The sequence below is a fragment of the Populus nigra genome, chromosome 8, assembly GCF_951802175.1.
Source record: "Populus nigra chromosome 8, ddPopNigr1.1, whole genome shotgun sequence".
NCBI classification, from domain to species: Eukaryota; Viridiplantae; Streptophyta; class Magnoliopsida; order Malpighiales; family Salicaceae; genus Populus; species Populus nigra.
The window spans coordinates 2,752,054-2,775,656 of NC_084859.1; the positions used below are offsets into that span (position 1 = coordinate 2,752,054).

Sequence of the window (23,603 nt, forward strand, 5' to 3'; positions counted from 1 at the left end):
GACATACTATGTATTTTTTAATAATTTATTTTGGTTCTTGAAATTTTATTTTGTGTGATTTAATCCTAATTAAAAGTCAAATACATCTTAATTCTTAGTCAATAGTGAAATTGAAAGAAGGAAGATCAAAATGAAAAAGACACTAAACATGGATGGCGTGCTAGAGATTACATAAAAAATACACTTAGATATTCGATCTTTAAAAATAATGCAATGTATAAAATTTAGATCTTCTTAGATTTTAAAAAATAAATTTTGGTATAAAAATTGATTTTTTTTTAATCCCTAGTTAGATATAAGGGTTGCTACATTCTAGTGATGAGAAAGAAAGTTATCAGTCATTCTAGTTTTGGCCACCAAAATAGGTTTTATTGGTGTCCATGGATTCCATGAGATGAGAAGGGCTTCATGATGGTTGTTTAGAGCCTTGATGTTGCATAAAAAACTAGATATGAGCCGAGAGAGCCAAAATAAAACTGATTTGATTTTGGATTTTCTGACCATTTTTTGGGTATTTGGAGTTTGTGAGATGGTTTGTGAGAGAGAAGTTGTTGGATTCCAGTGTTGAGAGAAAGGCGTCGATCATTTCATTTTCAGCCACCAAAATAAGTTCTATTGATGTCCACAGGTTCCATGAGATAAGAGAGGCTTCATGGTGGTTGTTTAGAATGTCCATGTTACATGAAAAACCATACATGAGATTTGAGAGCTAAAACTATACCGATTTGATTTTGGATTTTTGGACCACTTTTTAGGTATTTGGAGTTGATGGAATGATTTGTGGGTGTTATAAAGGTATTTATGAGGTTTTCTTGGGTTGAAATAGTTGAAATTATATTTTTAACTATATGAGAAAAAAATAGATGATAAAAAAGTCAAGTTTAATTAAAAAAAAAGAGACATCCTCATCAAACTCGTAAACCAGGGCAACTTAGGTTACCCTAGTAAACCCATAAACCATGTTAACCTTATAGAAATGTAAAATAAAAATAAACAAATTAGAAAGCTAAATTCCTAATCATCTCAATATTAAAAAATAAAATCGACAAAAATAAATTTGAAAAAAAAATCATAATAAAAATTCAAAAACAAAAAGAAGAATGAAAGAAAGTAAAATACTATAGATTACTATTGTCATTAACAGTGCAATGTGTGTAGGTGAACAATGAACTATATAAGAAAAAAATAGACTATAAAAAAAAAATCAAGTTCAGTTTTTTTTTAAATACAACCCACAAAACTCGTAAACCGAGGCAACTTAGATGACTTTAGCAAACCCATAAACTATACTAATCTCATATAAAGTAAAATCAAAAGAAACAAATTATGAATCTCAATTTTAAAAGATAAAATTGACAAAAATAGATTTGAAAAAAAATCATAGCAAAAATTCAAAAAGAAAGCAAAACATGGTGGATTACTATTGTAATCCACAGTGTAATGAGTGTTAGGTGAATAATGATTTCCACCACATCCTTTAATTTTTGTTATTTCATAAAATTTAATAACATGGTTTTTCTATAAAATTGTTTTTTTTTAACAATATGAGAACAAAAATATACTATAAAAAACCAAGTTCAATTTAAAAAACCTTATCAAATTCATAAATTAAGGCAACTCGAATTACTCAATAAACTCACAAACACATAAAAGGAAAAAAAATATAAAGTTAAATTCTCAACCATCTTAATATTAAAAATAAAATCGAAAAAAATCATAAATAAAAAAAATAAATAAAATAAAAAATCATGTGTTTTAAAAAAAATAATGTAAGAAAATATTGTAGCAATAGTGTTTTTTGTGAGAAAAATTGCAAGTATCTGTTCCCTAATATGTGCAAGTGCTGCAAAATATTAAATATTGTATTTAAATGAAAGAAAAAGAGAAGGCAAAAGACTGCCATGAGGCAACCTCAAGTAGCATACACCTCTGTTTTTGTCTTTTTCATTTTTCACGTGTTTCTCACAAGAAGTGAACTTGAGGGAATAAAAAGCGCTGGGAAGTAATTTTTTGTTGCAGCGCGAGTTGAGGTTAACTCATTGCATTTTCATAAATTAAAAGGGATTTCTCTTCTTTTCTTTGTCAATTAAAGTGCATGATGTATAAAAGTTTTCTTACTCAGAGTAAATGCTATCGTAATGTTTTCACTTGTATATCTTGGAGCATAGCCATAGCCATAAATGGAAGGTTCTTCCAGTTCAAGAAAATTAACCATGAAGCTCTGGTAACTAGAATTTAGTGTGACCTCTGGTAACTAGAATTTAGTGTGACCAAGGTCTTTTTCAAGAACAAGGGAAGTGTGCAAAATGCAAATAACGAATCAATACATAAATAATTAAATAAAAAGAGAGGACACAGAAGTATATCCTCAGACGATGAAAATACAGAAAGCCTAGCATATTAGAAAGAGCATTTATCGCTCTCCCCCCTTCTCTTGTAACTTGGACTGCTAAGAGATATAATGTTTTGTTATTGATATCTGATTTCAGTCTGATCAAGTCTCAAAATACCATACCCACTGGCAATGGTAACAAACCCCTGGATCGAGAATTGACAAATTAATACAATGCTGTAGCCAAATTAATACAATCACCAACGACCCATCAAAAGGGAAATGATGTTTGCTAGAGTAATGGATGTCTGGTGCAGCAGCTGCTCCAGATGGTCCTAGCAGTTTATCGAGATTGTTTTCAGGGACATTTTTAAAGACATTGGAAACGACAATATGGCAGCGATTAATGCCAAGTATGAACACGTCAAATCTAAGCTAAGAAATCATGGTTTTGTTGAGCTTTGCTATCATCAGAGGCTTGATGATGGAAGGATTAATGTACTCTCTTACAAACATATAATGCTGTGCTGATGAGCCAGAGAAGTTCTCCATAGACTTCCTAACTAAGAGGAAGTTGCCATCTATTTCTAACTCAACAAGGAAAAGAGTCTGGGGCAAGTGAAACATGAATTTTGACCAGTTAGGAAACCAATGGCTGCCCATGTTGTAGCTCAAATCAAAACCGTGGGGGCTGGCATGTTTTTGGGTGTTTTCTTTTTGGTTTTCTGAGAGCCATAACTGGCATTTTTGTTCTCTCATCAAGAGCAGACGACACCAAAGGCAGAATACTCTGGTGTTCTTGAAAATTCGAAACATTTTTTTTCTGAGGATTAGGTGAATGTGGTTCATTCTATGCCATAAGTACGTCAAGCTACCATTATTTTTTTTTATTCTTTTTTAAACAGTAACAAAATACATTAATTTAGGAAAGGGCAAAGCCCAGATAACAAATAACATCCACAGTTGCAAGGATTTATTTGTCAGGGATATTGATTTGTTTGTATCCTATCTCTTTGAAAAAAAATGTGGATTAATTAATCTATGCTCAGTATAGTATTTCCAGGACTATTCTTTCTTTAATATGTTAATTAACACCTCGAGCCTGCCCAGTTATTTTTTTTTTTTTTTGTAGTTTGCTAATGTGATGTAGAATTATATATAAATCAATCTCATCAGAAGATGCAAATATGGGCATAAAAGATATGGTGGGAACTTCAATTTAGTCTCTGAAATATACATAACTTCATAAAAATTGAATTCGCGAATGTAAAGAAAGAAATACAATACAAAATAGCAGACGATACATTACATTCAGGTAAGAATTCACATCCATGCCCATATATATTAAAGCACTACTATCTTTGTGCTAAGCTGCCATCTGCATTCATTTTCTTTCTTTCTGACAAATATACTTATTAAGTTACATTGCATACAAGTAAGAATTCATATCCATTCCCATATTAAGCTCTATTATTTTTGTGATAAGCTGCCAGCTTCGTCCATTTTCTTGATTTCTGACGAGTATATTTATCTGCGAAAGACAACAGAAAACTGTGCAGGTCACACGTTTATCCACAATCCAGCAAGACAATTACTATTCTGCAGAAGCTTTAAATGACCAATCCATGGCTTTCTTCAGTGCTCTTGGAGGTTCTACTGCATGTACAATTGTTAAAAGAGCCAATTTGTTATTAGTCTTGGAAAGAAAAACAATACTAAACTACAAAATGCAGAATGGAATCGTTGAAAATTAGTGCACAAATCAAGTGTTCAGGGGTTCAAACATGAGCCATTGTGAGCTGGAGACTTGGATTATCGACATTTAGTTTCAACCATCCTTGAGTTATTATTAAATGTATACAATAAATTATTAGGCGATTTTTCCCCAACAATTAAAGTAAAAGTCTAATAACATTTTAAATCTCGATTTCATGATTATAATTTTTTAATTTTAACTAATTATCATTAAATACGTATTTATATGAAAGCAAGTTTTATTAATTGGTTAATCTTAAGATTTAGCGATTTGTTTTAAGTATCATAATTGTAAAAGGTGCACATAAAGTTGATGATTTTAAAATAAATAATAGTAAATAGATAAAGCAAATATTTGTAATGTATGGAAACAATCTTTATAAATATAAGTTAAATTATTTTGTAAAAAAGATATTAGAATGATGATTGAAAAGATGTTGGATGGCTATTGATTTTATCATTGATAAGAATATATTTTGATACATAGTAAAAGCTAATTAATAATGTCATGTGATAGTGTCCGTCCTATACCACATAATCAAATTAATTTAGGTTGTAATAGAAAAAGCAAATAAGCATCTCTTTTATTGCAATAATAATCTCTTTTAATTATCATAATAATAAAATAATTGATTAAATTATTTTATGCATAGAAAAGTAATTCAATCATGAAAAAATATATATATTTTTTATTAACATGAGTGTCCAAGCCAGCTTGCGCACCTCGACTAATCCTACGGGCTTTAAAGTTAATGACTATGTAAGCCTCCAGTGGCCCTAAAATTTATGAAATTCAAACTGTTGATCTCTAGAAAACAAACCTAAAGCATGATTAACTGAGCTATACCTCTCAAAATTATGAAAATGTAATTTTGGTGGGTAATAATGTGAGGTGATAGTGTACAGAATCGAATTTAGGTTAAAATAGGAAAAACAAATAATCATTTATTTTATAAAATGTTTTAAATTAAATAAAATAAACCATTTTAAAAGAATGAAGTGTAATTGTTTTCATTAATTTGAAAACATTAATTGGTTCTCCTCCTCTGCATACAAAGTACCATAAAAATTTAATCTTAATCCCAACTTACCTGTACACGTGTACCCTCTACGATGATTGATGGGATATGAGAAATCTTGGGCCACTCGGAGCCATTCTCCTTTCTACAATTTTCTGATAGAAGTGGGCATTCTGAAATCCCCAATTCCTTTAATTTGGAGAGGCGTTGAATGGCTGTTGAGCTTGGCATATACTTGAGATTCTTGCAATCCCAAATCCAGAGAGATCGAAGAGAAGAAAGGTTGGCCAACCATTCTGGCAATGCTTCCTCAAATTCCTCTCCCCTGAAATCACATATCCACAGTGACTCAAGGGCAGTGAGGTGTTGTAGTTCGTGTGGTACACTCTTCAGTTTATCCCATCCCCGTATCCATAGTCTTTCAAGGGACCCACTGAAGTTGAGGTGTTGGATTGAGTTTAAAACTCCGGCAGGAAAAGCCTCCAGCTTCTCTGAGTAGCCACCGATGCTCAATTCCTTCAGTTGGGTGAAGCCGCCCAAGCAATCCTCCTCTGGGAAATGACTCAAACTCCGACACCCACTGATTTCTAAAAGAACAAGAGAAGGTAATTGTCGTAAGCCATGCCAATCAAAACTGATGAGCTTATCACAACCTCTAATCACTAATCTTCGAAGCGAAGACAATTCTTGCAAATCACTGATATGGATAAGCTCTTTGCAATACTCTATCCGCAATTCCTCTAGAGATGCGCAACATTGTAGTCCGCTTGGAAGAGCTCCCATTTTACATCTATAAATAAACAATTTCTTCAAAGAATATTTCAATTGTCGGAAATCACCAGGAATTGAGATCAACTCAGGGCAGTTCCATATGATCAATTCCACCAGAGCTGTGGAGTGTTGTACGCTTGGAATGGATGCCAGCTTCTCACAATTAATTATCATCAAAATTCGAAGAGATGTGAAGCCATGAAATTCACCACATAAATATCTCAGTTCATCACATTTTCGAATTACAAATTGCACAAGAGATGAAGGGTGACATATCGGAATGCTTTTCAACTTGCTACACCCCTCAATGCACAACTTTTCAAGACAAGGGAATACTTGATCACCTTCTCCACCTGGTACCATCCATTCTTCAAGACCATCCATACTGGATAGAGTGAGTTCTTCCAGTGCTGGAAACAGTACTGCTGCACTGCCACTACTACTATAGAACTCATTGCCTAGACATTTCACGCTAGGCATTCCAGTTATGTGAAGAATCTTAAGGCGAGGAAGACATCCAAGTGTTGGGAGTTGTCTGCTCTTGCTGCAACCGTTCAACGTTAGGACCGTCAGATTATTGAGTTGCAATGTAGACATCCATGATGGGAAATATTCACCACAGTAACCCTTAATTGTCAAGCTTCTTATGTCTGGGTGAGGTTGCAGGCCTTCCAGTGCATCCTCGCTGTTAACACTATTGTTACCATTATCACTCCATTCAAACACCAATTTGTTCATTCTTTTTTCACGCAGTTTTGCCTTCTCAGCTTCTTCTTTGTCTCTAACTTGCTCAAGCTTGCATATCTTCAATGCTCCTCTTAGTTCATTCAAACATCCCAGCTCTTCTACAATATGATTTGGACCCACAACAAAAAAAGGCAGAGTTTGAATGCGTGTTAAGAGTCCCACCTCAGCTGGCACTAACTTTGGATCATCAAAATGAAGATGTCTCAAGCTGACTAAATTTCTCATTTTCTTGGGAAGCTTTTCTAGTGACTTGCAATCAGTGAATCTTAATGTTTCCGAAAGGTAGAGCTTGGTGATGGATTCTGGCAATATTCTAATAGCAGTATCGGAGACATCAAGATATCTCAAATGTCTCAGCTTGCAAATTGAATCTGGTGAATTTGAGAGTTCTCAACCTGTTGAATTTCCAAGACCCATTTAATACATCAATCATTGAGAAAACAGTACGCAATTTTCTAGCATCACCCACTGGAAAAACAGTAAGCAATTTTCTAGCATAACCCGCTTTTAATGCTGACTCAACATCCCCACAAGAAATGAGATTGAGATGACGAATATGAGATGCGCTATCTACAGCCGAATCCGCCTCCAGATTTAACGTTTTGAGACCTCCAATGCAAGGTCATGCACAAGATCATGCATCTTGCAACTTGTTACGATCTCATACGCATTCCTTTCAACATCTTGGAAAAAGGAATTTGCAAGCAAGTCATTGAAACACTTGTTGCCTTCGTCTTCCATCCTCCCATTTGATGGCCTTAGAAAACCTTCAGCCATCCAAAGTTGAATTAGCTCTTCCCTTTCAATTTCAAAATCTTTAGGAAAAATGGAACAGTATGCAAAACATTTTTTCAATATTGGCGATGACAAGTAATCTAAACTTAATCTCAATACGCGGAAAGCTTTATTTCCATCATGAGAATCCCAAATTCTACTGTTTAGAATTGACTTCCACTCCTGTGTCTCCTTTTGCCGCAGCGTTCCTCCCAAAACAGTAGCAAGCAACGGAAGCCCTCCACATTTCTTTGCAATATCTTATCCAATAGACTCCAAGTCTGAAGCTATTGTTTCTCGTCCACCCCTGCTCACCTTTTGCTTGATAATGGACCAACATTGATCAGCTGATAGTCTCCCTGGCTCATGCTGAATCCCAGGAGAAGTCTCCATCATGTCTGCTACTTTCTTACTGCGGGTTGTAACAACAGCATTCCCATTCTTGCTGTTAATTTTTAACAGTTGCTCCTTCAAATCATCCCACTTATCATGGTCTTCATTCCACACATCATCAAGAACAAGAAAAAATGTCTTCTTTTCCAGCTTTTTCTCAAGGTTTTCCATAATTGCATTTAGGTTGCTCAACCCACCCGTAGTTTTGTCAATCATTTGCAACATTGCTCCTAAAATCTTCACTTTATTAAAATCATTAGAAACGCAAACCCATAGAGTCACATCAAAATGTTTTCTCTCCCTCACTGCTTCACAAACGTTTTTTGCTACAGTAGTCTTTCCAAGGCCAACCATCCCCACTATAGGGACAACCGAAAGGACATGGTGTTTGGTCAAGCTAGTCAACATATCCATAACTATAGAGACATCATCCTTCCTTCCTACAATTTCTGAGCTGTCAAGGAAGGAATCTGTCTCTCGATCTGGACCCCAACTAACTTCATGAGCACTATCTACAGGTAGAGATGTCAATCCAAGCCCAAATCCGGATGCATCTTTCCGGATTTCATCCAGGGCTTCATTGATCTTCTTAACTTTTTGACCCATAATTAAACGGAATGCAACGGGGTTGTGAAGTGAAAAGCAGTCACGTACCTTTCCCTTCTTTTGTTCTTTTCGGAGAATCTCATACGCAAACTCGTCTAGAACATCTTCAGCATCATAAGCTACAACCTGTAGGTTCTGCAGCCAACGCTTCACAGACTCCTCTGTTACTGCTCTTCTGGCTGCGTCTTGGAGCACATCTTTGATCATGGTCAAGGACTGGTTGAGCTTTCGCAGCTGGCCCTCCAATCCCCAAGCAAGTCTGATCCCTTCAGCAGCAATGGAACTCAGCCTTTTCAAAGTCTCCTCCATGGCAAACGTAAGAAGAAGCTCTGCTGCCATTTGTTATTTTTTTTGGGGGAATCAAAGAAGATATTTTGAGCAGAAAAGAGAGAGAAGTATGGTGTGAAATAATAAAAGATGAAACGAAGAGTGTTTTGAAATGATGAGATACATTCAATTTTAGAGCATAGTTGCATGAGGGTCCCTTCCTCCCCAATTGATTGATGGTTGCTGGCAGCATCTTCCACGAACCACTACTGTCAAGTTGTCATACCAAATACCATGCCGACAGGAGGAACTGATTCAAAGCTATTAATCATGAACATGAGGAACAGATTCAAAGCTGAATACTAACGTTATCAACAGGAGGATATGACTTCATTAAGTGGGAGAACACCTCCTTCCTAGGATCTCCCCATTCCTGCAGTAAACAAAAAGTGATAAGCAAGTACTAGCATCTAGCCACCGACACCTAATATAGTTGCAGGCGAACCCATAAATGTACCCCACAGTAAACAAAGAAGTGAAAATCAAGTTCCACTGAAAGCCAGATTTAAAGGTGGATACAGTTCAAATTTCATATCTTTACAAGGGAAACAAGGCTTACCTCCCACTCTGAAGTTGTAAGCGGGATGGTTGGATCAAGCATTGTAGTCAAAGCTTCTACAAAAGGTACTCCAGCAAAAGCAACTTTAAACAAATCAGGCCTCATATTAAGGACGGAGCCGATAAGCAACCCCCCTGCATTCCTTCCTTCAATGCACAGTTTTTCCTTTGGACAGAACCTCTGTTCTATTCAATACTCAGCACAAGCAATAATATCTGTGAAAGTATTCTTTTTCTTTAAGTACTTCCGATTCTCGTACCACTGCCTTCCCATTCCATCACCTCCACGAATATAAAACCACGATCTAGTAAAGATAACCTTGATGCCTTGAACGAGGGATCTATGCATACCTACTCCCGATAAAAGATTCGATGATAGCATCAAGCATTTCAAGTTTAACTTTAAAATACAAGTGAGGAATGAGAAATACTTAAATCTTTAGACTCCACATTGTTAATGACATTACTGTTGAAGTCTGTTACCAAAGTTGTAGCAGGATTACTTAGTAGTAATCTACTGCATTGCTATCTATCTGTTAGCTAATAGCATTATCTAAATTAGGATGTTTCTTTCAATTCATTTGTTTAAGTTTATATAGGATTAGACTAGCTTGTTATCCAACTTCTTAGATAAAGGAGATCATAGCTAGCACGTTTTTTCAATTTTTCATAATTCTGTAATGTTTGTTTCTTTCTATAAATAAAACATTGGGGATGACAATAACCTATCGAGACATTTTCTGCTCCTTGTTCTTTCAACTGAAAAGACTTTGTTCTTTGTTTTTTTTCTTAGTTCATCAACAATAATCTATTCTTTATATATCAATTTTACAACAATTAATATCAGAGGTCCTCTGATCGTTGAAGGGTTTGTGAGTGAAAACAAGAGAGAACATAGAGGATAAAACAAAGCTTTCTGCTTTGAAAGTTGGTGAGTGAAAACACAAGAGATTAAGTGAATTTTTTTTTAAATGGATTCTGCAAATTTTCCAATAAAAACACCAGTGTTCACAGGGCAGAACTATGGTGTGTCGGCTGTGAAAATGGTAACCTATCTCAAAGCTTTTGATTTGTAGGAGATAATGGAGAGTGATAGGCAACCTACTCCCATAGGAAACAATCCTACAATTGCACAAATGAAATTTTTCAATGAAGAAAAAGCAAAATGATTCAAAGCTCTTTCTTGTCTTCATAATGCTGTTAGTGAAGACATCTTCACAAGGATCATGACATGTAAATCTGCCAAAGAAACATGGGATAAATTAAAAGCAGAATTTCATGGTGATGAGAAGTCAAGGAAGATGCAGATTTTAAATCTTAGAAGACAGTTTGAAGGTTTGAAGATGAAAGAAACTGAAACCATCAAAGACTTCTCTTCTCAAATTTCAAAACTTGTGAATCAAGTGAGATTTTTGGGAGAAGATTTTCCAGATTCAAGAATAGTAGAGAAAGTTCTGGTAAGTCTACCAGAAAAATTTGAACATAAAATTTGTTTTTTAGAAGATTCTAAAGATTTCTTTGAAATGAGCTTGCAAGAGCTGGTAAATGCATTGCAAGCTGTGGAGCAAAGAAAAGCTTATAGACAAGAAGAATAAAGTGAAGGAGCTCTTGTTGCAGTTTACAAGGAGAAGAGCCGGGCTAAGAATATTTACAGAAACAATCAAGAAGGAGAAAGAGAAAAAGGGAGAGGCTGGCAATCTAATAATTGGGAACAGAACAATAACATCTTCACTAGAGGGAAAAAGAAGAAAGAACATTTTCCTACTTGCAAATTCTGTTAGAAAACAAATCATCTTGAAGCTTGGTGTTGGCTCAAGAATGCACAATGTCGAAACTGCAAGCAATTTGGTCACATCCAAAGATTCTGCAAAAACAAAGCAGAAACTGTAAAACAAGCTCAAGTAGCCGAGAGTTCAGAAGTGGAGGAAGATCTTTTATTCATGGCACAATATAGGAGATGTGTAACATAGCCAAGGCAAACGACTCATCATGGCTTATTGATAGTGGCTGCACAAATCACATGACTGTAGATATGAGCTTATTCAAAGATTTGGATAAAAGCTATCTATCTAGAGTCAGAATTGGGAATGAAGCCTATGTGAAGTGTTGTTACTCAATTTTGGACCCCACGTGCTGGAGACGCTGTATACCTCTTTTGAACAGAGTATAGGAGTTTAGCTCATATTCGCCAGAAGATTGACAAAAGCACAGAAATAAATATTTTGTTTTTTTGAAACCTTGTTTGAGCTATTTTCTGCTCTTTTTATCCTTCCCCTTTGCAACCAAAATCATCAGGTTTTCTTAGGTTGATCAAGAGTCTTCATAATACTAAATTCGTTCCTTTTTATCTGGTCTTCAAGGTTGAATAAATCCCTCAGAATTTGCACTAAAAAAAATGGTTCTGTTGTTGTCGCAATTTTTTGTTCCAACTTAGGCTCCAATTCTGACTCGGTTTCGTACGATATCTCACCATCCTAGGTATATTTTTTCACTCATGACATGTTGAAAAATTGACATACATCTTTATTAGGTCCTAGGGATCATTGTTCTTAGGGCAGATTCTCAGTCAGATTTGGATGCTCGACATTGTCAAATCAAAACTTTTTTGACCAACGAGATTACTGCCAGATTCTGTTCTTTAAAACGATTTTATCTCCTTTCAACTCCTTCATCAAAGTTGTAGTCCTAGACGCGTAGATAAATTTGGGCTTTTGAATCACTTGATTTCGATATTAGAAGCTCAAGATATTCCCGTTTGAATATCTAGTGTGAAAGCAGGGATTCCTGCCACAAGAAGGATTTTTTACCCAAGTTCACGGGACTGATTCGAAGGATTTTTTTTGGACCAAGGACTGAATTGAAAAGTGCTAAAATGAGGGATTTAATTGAAGAAGGATATTAGAAGCTGGAGAGGGGGTTGGATCATCATAAATGACGGGATTTCTATCACACTGAATAAGGAAAATCACGTTTTTGTGCAGCTATAATTCATAGGAAACAGCAGCTTTTGACAGCTGCAAAATGCCATGAAGAGAAGAACCTCACCATCATCTAATGACTGGGATTTTATCCCTAGCATAGATGGCTGGGATGATGACTTAATGTTGGAAAGAAATCATTAGAATCAGCACGTAATAAATGAGGATATTGTAGTTTCCTCGTTTGCATTATTTGGCTGCAAATCAGCTGGGATTTGTATCCAAGATTAATGCATTGAATCTTTCCTAATAAAGAGATGTGATTAGGCTATATAAACCCTCTACTGACCTTGCGAAAAAGAGGAGAGAAAGAGAAGGAAAAAAAGAGAGACGGAGGCAAAACAAGGAGAAAGAAAGGAGGCTTTTCTTTGATACTAAAAAACCTTCACTGGAATGTGAAAGAAAGAAAAAAGGATACAGAGCAGAGAAGAAGAAAAGTGAAAGATGGTAGAAAAGAAAAGAAAAAAAAGACAGAAAAGAGGAGAAAAACGGGAGAGACAGAGAAGACCAAAACAGAGAGAGGAGAAAGGAAAGAGAAGGAGTCTTTCTGTGGTCACCAGAGGCGAGAATGCAGAAGCTTTGCCCATCGCCTGGTACGTCATCTTTGGCATTCAGAACAAGCAGGATTTGCAGGTATAAGTTTTAGTTTCTCCTTCCTTGCAATATTTCAAAGCTGGTGTCTGCTGATTGTTCTTTCAAAAAACCTGTTTCTGCTCTTGTCTGGGACGTACCTTTTTTTTCTGTTTTGGCAACAAGTTGTACGCTTGCTCATTTGTTTTTTCATACATGCTGAGTTTAGATAGTTTGTCTATATTAGAGTTATGCGTCTCTTCCCCCTCCCTTGTTTTTTGTAAGAGACTGTGAGGCTTAAAGGCCTTCACCAGCTCTAGTCCCCTTTGTCCAGTACCTCTCGGTCTTATAATGCTGCATAAGAGAAGTTCTGTTTCTAAACAAAGCTTTGGCCAAAGGAGAAAGTAAATAACGCAAGAGAATGTTCCATGGAGAAAGTAAAAGGCATGAGAAGAGTCCCTTTACAGTCAAGGTAGTCTTTTGGCAGACTTTTGGTTCACGTTTTCATTTCTGTTATTTTCTTTTGAAAACAAGAGAGAGGTGGCCTTTGGTTTGTGTTGTTAGTTTTTAATTGTTTAATATAAGGGTGCTGCTCAATTTTTTTCTTTATGCATGAAACAAGCATGGCAGTATTAAAAGATTGAAAAAAGGAATTGGTGAGTTATGGTTCCTGTTATGGTTTCGGTCTCCGAATCTTAGTCTTCTGGTGCATAAGGATTTTTTTTATAGGATTTGGGTTTAAGTACCGACTGAATCTTATGTGAGTAAAATTTAGCTTGGGAAAATTTATTTTTATATATATCAGTGTTTTGAGTTCTTTTTTACAAATTTTGGAATGGATGTGTATGGTTTTTTACCAACTGACTCTCATGTTTTTCGTGTTTTTTTTTGAAAAAAGAAAAGTTTTCTTGTGTGTTGCATACGGCCAATACCCTAACATATTTTGAACGTTTTTTTTATATACAAAAAATATTGGAAGTTTTGAAAATGTGTTTTCGCATGGATTTCTTAAACACAACAAAAAAATTGTTTTCTTGCATGTTTGTAAAACTCCAAAGGGTATTGGCCAATATTCCAAAAAATATAAAAATCTTATTTGGGGGGAATTCATCTATTATTCACCGCTAATGTTTGGATAAAGAAATCCTTAAAGGACGAATATCCAAAATATTATTGGGAATAATTTGTTATTATTCACTGTTAATATTTGGATAAAGAAACCCGAAGTGGTAAATATCCAAAATAATTTTCTAGAAATAATAAATCCGCACACATCCTTGAAAAAAGCCTTGATTATAATCGAGGACATTTCAATTTTTTTACTCCACGGTTTACGAGCCGTGAGAGTATAAAACACTAAGGCAAAAATAGGCTTTTAAAGCGCTCTAGATTTCTAAATTTTTTGTCCCTCCTCGCGATTTACGAGTCGCAAACTCTTGAAATACCAAGGGAAAAATGAGCCTTCAAAGCACATGGGATCTCCTTGGATTTCTATCCTAATAAATTTTATTTGAATCAAACCTAGAAAAACTGATGGGATTAGAAAAAACCAACACCATAGCAATTATAAAGCAAACCAAACACCAAGCAGCTTACCTTAGGTAGGGCGTACTAGGGGTGCTAATACCTTCCCTTTACGCAACCAGTCCCTTGCCTTAGAATCTCTGAAAGACCAGTTAGGGTTCCTAGTGACCAAAATACTAGGTGGCGACTCCCTTTTACACAAAAAAAAACAAAAAGACCCCGAAATCAATCGAGGATCGCCACGAAGCCGCGCTCCGCTCGCGAGGGTGCGACAGGATGGCGACTTTGCTAGGGACCCTAGGACTAAGCTTGGTAATTGTTTTTTTATTATGCTATGTGTTGTTGTTTTTTTTTTTCTCTATGAATGATATTTTGTTTAAAAGCTTTAACATGCATCTTTACATTCTGTCATACATGGTATAGTCATGCATCACTTTATTATTATTATCTTTTTTAGGTCACAAGCTTTTAACTTTAAGTTAAGTGGGGAACTAGCAGCTTGCCTTATGACTTGAGTCAAGGTTTAAGTTTGTGTAAACCCCAACTCTTTGCTGAGTGTTTAAACTGATAGTGATTGGTACACGTGCCATCCCACTATCTCCTGAACTCCCATATTGCCTTTACGAGGGTGATCACTAGGATAGCAAGAGACCCTTTTTTAGAGACCAAGTAGTAAACCTACCATATGTCTCACGTAAAGGAACTAGAACCTATCCTTAGGTTGTATGCTCCATCATATCTTTTGCATCAAAACAAGTCTAACCCTAAGGCATTTTGAATTGTAGGACTTGTGAACAAAATGGCCACCATTGCTAAATTTTCCATCATAGAATGGGAAAAATTCTGAACTGTCACAATTGATTGAAGGAGACTGCCTTAGAAGCGATGCTAAAAAGCTGTCACCAATCAAGAACCTGAATTGCATTATGAATGAGGTGAACAAGTTAACGACTCACTTTCAGAATGTAGATAAGGATGCATTTTTTTAGGAAATACGGATGTTTGGTGGAAATTGCGAGGGTAGAAGTTTTAAGCCTAGCTGTGCGAGCCTTAGTTCATTTTTGGGATCCAAACTACTGTTGTTTTTCTTTTGGAAGCATAGACCTATGTCCCACTATGGAGGAATATGGGATGTTGACTGAGTTTCCAAACAATCTGTATAAGATTTATTTTCCTTTAAGATCTGACAAGATCATCCCCGAACTGTCAAAACTGCTCAGAATCTCCAACTTGGAAAAGTTTTTGGAAAAGAATGCTACCGGTTTGAAATGGAGGATGCTAGAAATTGAACAGGAAAAGAAGTCAGGATTAGAAAAAGAGAGATTGATTGCCTTGGGCATATTTGGCCTTGTGTTGTTCCCAAGTCAGACGGGTGTAGTGAGTTTGGAGGTCGCTGCTGCTTATGTAGAGTATGAGAATACACAAATCAATCCAGTGACTGCTATTTTAGCCGAAACCATCTTGACACTTAACCATTGTAGGAGGACCGGAAAAGGAGCAATGATATGTTGCATGCAATTGTTGTATATCTAGATGGTTAGCTATATCGAAAACTTGTCTTCAATAATTTTTGGTGGTTCACCCAAAGACCCCTGAAGTTGGTAGAAGAAGAAGAATGGGGAGATCTAGACAACCAAGGTTGGGTTGACAAATTAGAAGGTTTGCCTAATAGTGATTTCAAGTGGAGAGCCCCATAGGTAACGATAGTGAAAGTCTTAATGAGTTATGGACAGAGATGTTGGGTGCCATTGGTGGGGATTACAGGCTATGTGAGTTATGCTCCTGCCCTGGTCGTAAGGCAACTTGGGGGCATGTAGTTTGTTCAAAGGACTATGGGAATTGCACAGTTCTTTGGTTTGTTCAAAGATCCCATTACACAAGTTTTGGAGATCATCAAACAAGATTGGAAGCATCTGGTTTTGGTTGACATAGAAGGTTTAAAGGATCCAAGTGCAAGTGAAGGATATGCAAGGTGGAGAGACTTAGCAGCTTCAGCCATGCCTTGTGTAGGAGTCAAATCTCCCCAAACTGTAGAAGAGCCTATTAAGAGGAAAAGGGTCAATAATGAAGTGGGGTTGAGAAGACAAGTTGAAAAACTTCGAATAGAGTTGAGCAAAAGCAGAAAAGACAAGGCAATGTTGGAAGAAATGATGCTAAAAGAAGATAAAAGGAGAGCATTTCTAAATGAGCAAATACAATCTAGAGATGCACGAATAACAAAGCTTGAGTTAAAGTTGGGTGAGGAGAAGATTGCTAGGGAAAGAAGTGAGAAGGAGCTAAGAGGGATGAGTTTGGATTGGATGCAAAGTTGCTCTGAACTTGAAGTAATGGAGATTGACTTTAACGATTGCCAAGGAAGTACAAAATATTTCCAAGAAAAATTTGCACAAGGCCAGTTCGAACTGATGGATAGAATTGGGAAGTATGAGGATTTGAACAAGAAATATATGGAGTTGGAAAGCCATTCGATGGGGATTGCAAAAGAAGAAAGTAAAAGGAAAGGTTTTGAGGCTATTGAAACAGAATTAGCCGTTAAGAAGAATGAGATAAAATTTATGAGGATAAACCTTGACAAGGAACGTGAAAAGGTGAAGTATTTGGACGAGAAGCTAGCAGCAATGGAAAAACACAAGGATCAAACTGCTTTAAACAGAACCAATATGTTGCTCATAGAAAAGATGACCAAGATAGATGAGCAAATGGACGAAGCTGCTGCACATGCTCGAATTATTAGAATCAATGCGCGAAATATGGGAGGGGACATCATTCGCTATCGCCGAAGCCTAGCTGAAACCGATGCCTTTCTAGGGAAGATTGAGAACCACGGCTTTGCCTTTTTACCTTTGGCTAGAGAGTTTGTGGAGGAAAGGGATTAATATGTTGTATTTTCTTTTTCATTTATAAATGTAATAAACTTATCAAGCATTAATGAAAAGGGCGTTGACCCATCTTCTTATGCAAAATCTGTCTCTTGGTGAATATGATTCAAGCAAACGACTTGAAAGGCAGTACTCCTAGCAATGTGACAAGAGAATCTATGTTTCTATTTATAAGATGGTGGCTATTATTCGTTCACAAGAAGGCTGCATCCATACCCAATATACAAATGCATTCTTATCACAATCATGCATTATATCATGCATTTTCTTATACATCTATACACGCATATGCATATCTAGAAACATAGGTCCCCCTTCTAGAATCCATAACAATTGACTAAGGAAAATGATGAAAGGTCACACCTAGTGCCAAAAAGAGCTTGAAGGAATTCAGAATGATGATGCACACCTAATCGGTTTGCTCGAACAAATGTTTTGAGACAACTTTTTCCCTTTAATGAGATCATGCATTTTCAAAAGTTCATCTTGATGTTTTTACACATCACTTTCCGTTTTCAAAGTGGATCTTCCAAAATAAACACCTGAACTTTATACTGAGAATGAATGGCCAAACTTTAAAGAATACATAGTAGCTGTAGAAGAGGAAGAATGGGATAAAAATAGGACAACATGAACAAGCTTGGAAACCCACTAAAGAGGAACTTGAAACCATAAATGTGGGTAATGAAGAAATCAAGAGAGAGCTGAAGATGTTTTTGCTCACTCCTAAAGAAACCATAAATGTGGGTAATGAAGAAACCATAATGTGGGTAATGAAGAAACCATAAATGTGGGATTTTGATCACTCCTAAAGAAAGAGAAGAGTTGGTTACTTCGAGATTATATAGATGTTTTTGCTTGGTCCTATGAGGATATGTCTGGCTTAGATACGGATATTGTAGTACAAAGGGTACTGTTGGTAGAAGGATGCAAATCAGTTAAGGAAAAGTTGAGAAGAATCCATTCGGATGTCTTAATCAAAGTAAAGGTAGAAATTGAAAAGCAGTGGAACATCGATTTTCTAGAAGTAGTCAAATATCCACAATGGGTGTCCAATATAGTGGTTGTACCAAAAAAGGAAGATAAAATTAGAGTTTGTCTACCATACATAGATATGTTTGACAAATGCAACATGTATCTCCACATATTCTTTTATGGATGGATTTTCGGGCTATAATCAGATAAAAATAGCGTAAGAGGATAAGAAGAAGACAACATTTGTAACACCATGGGGAACCTTTTGTTACAAGGTCATGCCATTTGGGTCGAAGAATATTGGGGCCACCTACCAAAGGGCCATGGTAACTCTATTTCACGACATGATACACGAATAGTGAAGTATACATGGATGACATGATTGCTAAATCTAGGGAGGGAGAGATTCATGTCCAAATATTGAAGGAATTGTTTGAAAGACCAAGGAAGTACAAGTTGAGGCTTAACCATGCAAGGTGTTCATTCGGGGTGAAATCTGGGAAGTTGTTGGGATTTAGGATGAGTGACAATAGGATAGAAGTGGACCTTGGTTAAGTAAAGGCTATTCAATCTATGCCAACTCCCAAGGATGAGAAGGATGTAAAAAAGTTCTTAGAAAGGTTGAATTACATTGCTCGGTTTATATCCCAATTAACCATGACTTGTGACCCAATCTTCGATTAATAAGGAAGAAGAATCTCAGAATTTGGAATAAGAGTGTGAAGAAGCTTTCGAGAAAACCAAGCAGTACCTCTTGATGAAGATGTGTTTTCAGTTGAGGAGGAAAATTAGATTGGTGGACTATGTACTTTGATGGTGTTAAACGTATGTGGTAATAGAGCTGATGCAATGATAATCTCTCCTAATAAAAAGTAGTATTCGATTTTAGTTAAGTTGCAGTTTGGGTGCAATAACAACATAGGAGTATAAAGCTTGCATTCTTGTTTTAGAGGCGGCATTGGAGTTGAATATTAGAAAGATAGATATGTATGGAGACTCGATTTTGATTAGTGAAAGGAAAATGGCAAATCAAGGATGAGAAGTTGAGACCTTACCAAGAATAACTGTCTAAATTGGCTAGAGAATTTGAGGAAATAAAGTTCACCAATTTAGGAAGGGAAGGAAACCATTTTGTTGATGCTTTGGTCACGTTAGCTTCTATGGCTAGAATAGACTTTGGGCACAAGGTACAGTCGGTACACATTGATATTAGAAATAACCCAGCTCATTATTGCTCAGTTGAGAGAGAAATAGATGGAAACTCTTGGTACTATGATATCAAGAATTTCATCCAAAAAGCAGACATATCCCATGGGGGCATCTAAAATCGACAAGAAGACTTTGAGGAGGTTGGCAATGGATATCTATCTTGATAGGGAAACTTTGTATAAGAAATCATCTGACGGAACTTTGTTTAGATGTTTGGATGACATGGAGGTAAAAAGTGGTGAAGAAATTTATGGAAAGAGATTTGATCTGTCGATATGGTCCACTAGAAAAGATTATGACTAATAATGCCCAGAATTTCAATGGCAAGATGATAATAGAACTCTTCGCTAAATGGAAAATCAAGCATTCCAATTCCTCACCATATAGGCCAAAGATGAATGGTATGGTAGAAGCTGCTAACGAAAATGTCAAGAAGATTATTTAGAAGATGGTAGTCACCTATAAGGATTGACATAAGATGTTGCCATTTGCCCTTCACACATACCGCACTGCAATCCGAACCTCAATAGGAGCCACCCAGTAGACGTTGGTATATGGAATGGAGGCAGTTGCCTTTAGAAATGGAAATCCCCTCATTGAGAGTATTGATAGACTTTAAGCTAGAATGGGCAAAGGTTAGATATGAACAGCTGAATCTGATTAGTGAAAAGAGGATAGCCGCAATCTGTCATCATCAACTTTACCAAAGAAGGATGGCCAAATCATACGACAAAAAGGTTCGACTTGAGGATTCCACGAAGGAGATCTTGTACTGAAGAAAATATTGCCTTTACCAAGAGAAGATCAGAGTAAATGAGCGCCGAACTATAAGGGCCCTTACGTGGTAAAGAAAGCATTCTCGGGAGGAGCTTTGCTGTTATCTAGAATGGATGGAGAAGATCTAGTTAGGCCAGTGAATTCTAACTCTGTAAGGAAATATTACGCTTGATGTATTCTGTAATCTCCCAATCAAAAAAATAAGGTTTGGCCATGAATTTTCTCTATAAAAAACCTTTCTTCATAAAAAGCATGATCTCATAGCATTTGAAATCTTTTACTTAAACAAACTCTTTTCTTACACATGACTAAGGAAATGACTCCATCAATTGGAGGGAACCAAATCAAATCTAAACTTGGCATATTTATGCACACCACACTGGGCAAAAGTGTACAAAGTGCACATAGGGGTCCATAGTGAACCAAAGCCCAAAGGGGTATCATTATAAAAACTTCTAAAAAAGAATCTTTTATAAGAATTGCCAATTGCATTGAAAGTTTCAGTTTTCATGAACAAAACCAAATCTTTTGAGTTTTTCTTTTAAAATAATAATAAAAGACAGTACTCAATGGAGCAAGAAAGGGCCCCATAAGGAACCAAAGATCTCTTCACCAAGAGGATAGGAAGTATAACGCGTGGAGCATATTCTGTTTTGAGAGGACAAGTCAGACAAACAAATGGAAACAAGAGCTCAATAAGTCTACAAAAGAAAGGAGGACATATGTTTCCAAAATAGGTAACAAAAAAAACATGCATGCTATATTGTCATAACACTAACCTGGCAGGAGAAGGTGTGACGAAGGCCAAAATAGTTCCAAGTTTTTGGGAAAACCGCTGAGGTCCAAAATCTCAGGTCAACGGAACTACGGAAAAGGATAGGAATTGTGAACCAGCACTGCTTTATTTCCTCGAGGTAAGATGTTTTCTTTTGAAGTTTTAGATGGGCAGGTCACCCGATATTGAGACCATTCCTTAGAAAAGCATGGAGTTTTCTAAAGAATTTTAAGAGGGGCCGGTTACCTGATATTGAGACCGTTTCTTAGAAAAGTGTGGAGTTTTCTAAGAATTTTAAGATGGGCTGGTCACATGATATTGAGACTGTTTCTTAGAAAAGCGTGGAGTTTTCTAAGAATCTTAAGATGGGCTGGTCACCCGATATTGAGACCATTCCTTAGAAAAGCATGAAGTTTTCTAAAGAATTTTAAGAGGGGCCGGTTACCTGATATTGAAACCGTTTCTTAGAAAAGCGTGGAGTTTTCTAAGAATTTTAAGATGGGCCGGTCACCTGATATTGAGACCGTTTCTTAGAAAAGCATGGAGTTTTCTAAGAATCTTAATATGAGCAGGTCACCCGATATTGAGACCGTTTCTTAGAAGACCGTGGAGTTTTCTAAAGAATTTTAAGAGGGGCCTGTCACCTGATATTGAAACCGTTTCTTAGAAAAGTGTGGAGTTTCTTAGAAAAGCGTGGAGTTTTCTAAGAATCTTAAGATGGGCCGGTCACCTGATATTGAGACCGTTTCTTAGAAAAGCGTGGAGTTTTCTAAGAATTTTAAGATGGGCAGGTCACCCCATATTGAGACCATTCCTTAGAAAAGCGTGGAGTTTTCTAAAGAATCTTAAGATGGGCCGGTCACCTGATATTGAGACCGTTTCTTAGAAAAGCGTGGAGTTTTCTAAGAATTTTAAGATGGGCCGGTCACCTGATATTGAGACCGTTTCTTAGAAGACCGTGGAGTTTTCTAAGAATCTTAAGATGGGCAGGTCACCCCATATTGAGACCATTCCTTAGAAAAGTGTGGAGTTTTCTAAAGAATTTTAAGAGGAGTCGGTCACCTGATATTGAAACCGTTTCTTAGAAAAGTGTGGAGTTTCTTAGAAAAGCGTGGAGTTTTCTAAGAATCTTAAGATGGGCCAGTCACCTGATATTGAGACCGTTTCTTAGAAAAGCGTGGAGTTTTCTAAGAATCTTAAGATGGGCAGGTCACCCCATATTGAGACCATTCCTTAGAAAAGCGTGGAGTTTTCTAAAGAATCTTAAGATGGGCCGGTCACCTGATATTGAGACCATTTCTTAGAAAAGAGTGGAGTTTTCTAAGAATCTTAAAATGGGCAGGTCATCCCATATTGAGACCATTCCTTAGAAAAGCATGGAGTTTTCTAAAGAATTTTAAAAGGGGCCGGTTACCTGATATTGAAACCATTTCTTAGAAAAGCGTGGAGTTTTCTAAGAATTTTAAGATGGGCTGGTCACCTAATATTGAGACTGTTTCTTAGAAAAACGTGGAATTTTCTAAGAATCTTAAGATGAGCAGGTCACCCGATATTGAGGCCATTCCTTAGAAAAGCGTGGAGTTTTCTAAAGAATTTTAAGAGGGGCCGGTTACCTGATATTGAGACCGTTTCTTAGAAAAGCGTGGAGTTTTCTAAGAATTTTAAGATGGGCTGGTCACCTGATATTGAGACTGTTTCTTAGAAAAGCGTGGAGTTTTCTAAGAATCTTAAGATGGGCAGGTCACCCGATATTGAGGCCCTTCCTTAGAAAAGCATGGAGTTTTCTAAAGAATTTTAAGAGGGGCCGGTTACCTGATATTGAAACCGTTTCTTAGAAAAGCGTGGAGTTTTCTAAGAATTTTAAGATGAGCCGGTCACTTGATATTGAGACCATTTCTTAGAAAAGCATGGAGTTTTCTAAGAATCTTAAGATGGGTAGGTCACCCCATATTGAGACCATTCCTTAGAAAAGCATGAAGTTTTCTAAAAAATTTTAAGAGGGGCTGGTTACCTGATATTGAAATCGTTTCTTAGAAAAGCATGGAGTTTTCTAAGAATTTTAAGATGGGCCGGTCACCTGATATTGAGACCATTTCTTAGGAAAGCGTGGAGTTTTCAAAGAATTTTAGGATGAGTAAGTCACCCGATAATCGGACCATTTCAAAAAAAAAAATTCTAGAAATCTTAAATAGGCATCTGATAGGGAGACCATTGTTTAGGAAAAGCAGTGAGATTTAGCAGGATCAAACGATTTATCTTTACAACACTTACTACGCGAAGCGCTTGACAAGTTTTGCTTCGTAAGCATTGTAAAGAGGGGGCAATTGTTGTTACTCAATTTTAGACCCCACGTGCTGGAGACGGTGTATACCTCTTTTGAACAGAGTATAGGAGTTTAGCTCATATTCGCCAGAAGATTGACAAAAGCACAGAAAGAAATATTTTGTTTTTTTGAAACCTTGTTTGAGTTCTTTTCTGCTCTTTTTATCCTTCCCCTTTGCTACTAAAATCATCAGGTTTTCTTAGGTTGATCAGGAGTCTTCATAATACTAAATTCGTTCCTTTTTATCTGGTCTTCAAGGTTGAATAAATCCCTCAGAATTTGCACTAAAAAAATGGTTTTGTTGCTGTCGC

General features: G+C 36.5%; 1 protein-coding gene and 1 pseudogene across 1 annotated transcript; one reads left to right on the top strand and one right to left on the bottom strand.

Moving 5' to 3' along the window:
• Positions 1–3,543: 3,543 nt before the first annotated feature.
• On the bottom strand, positions 3,544–8,814 carry LOC133701733 (putative disease resistance protein RGA1; annotated as a pseudogene).
• Positions 8,815–16,351: 7,537 nt separating this feature from the next.
• LOC133701522 (uncharacterized) lies at positions 16,352–17,230 on the top strand. Its single transcript, XM_062125461.1, has one exon. The coding sequence runs from the start codon at positions 16,352–16,354 to the stop codon at positions 17,228–17,230; it is 879 nt and encodes a 292-aa protein (XP_061981445.1).
• The last annotated feature ends 6,373 nt before the right edge of the window (positions 17,231–23,603 follow it).

What these genes read in the sequence shown, in the direction of transcription:
- LOC133701522 (XM_062125461.1), top strand. Translation starts at nt 16,352, where the DNA reads ATGCCTTGTGTAGGAGTCAAATCTCCCCAAACTGTAGAAGAGCCTATT.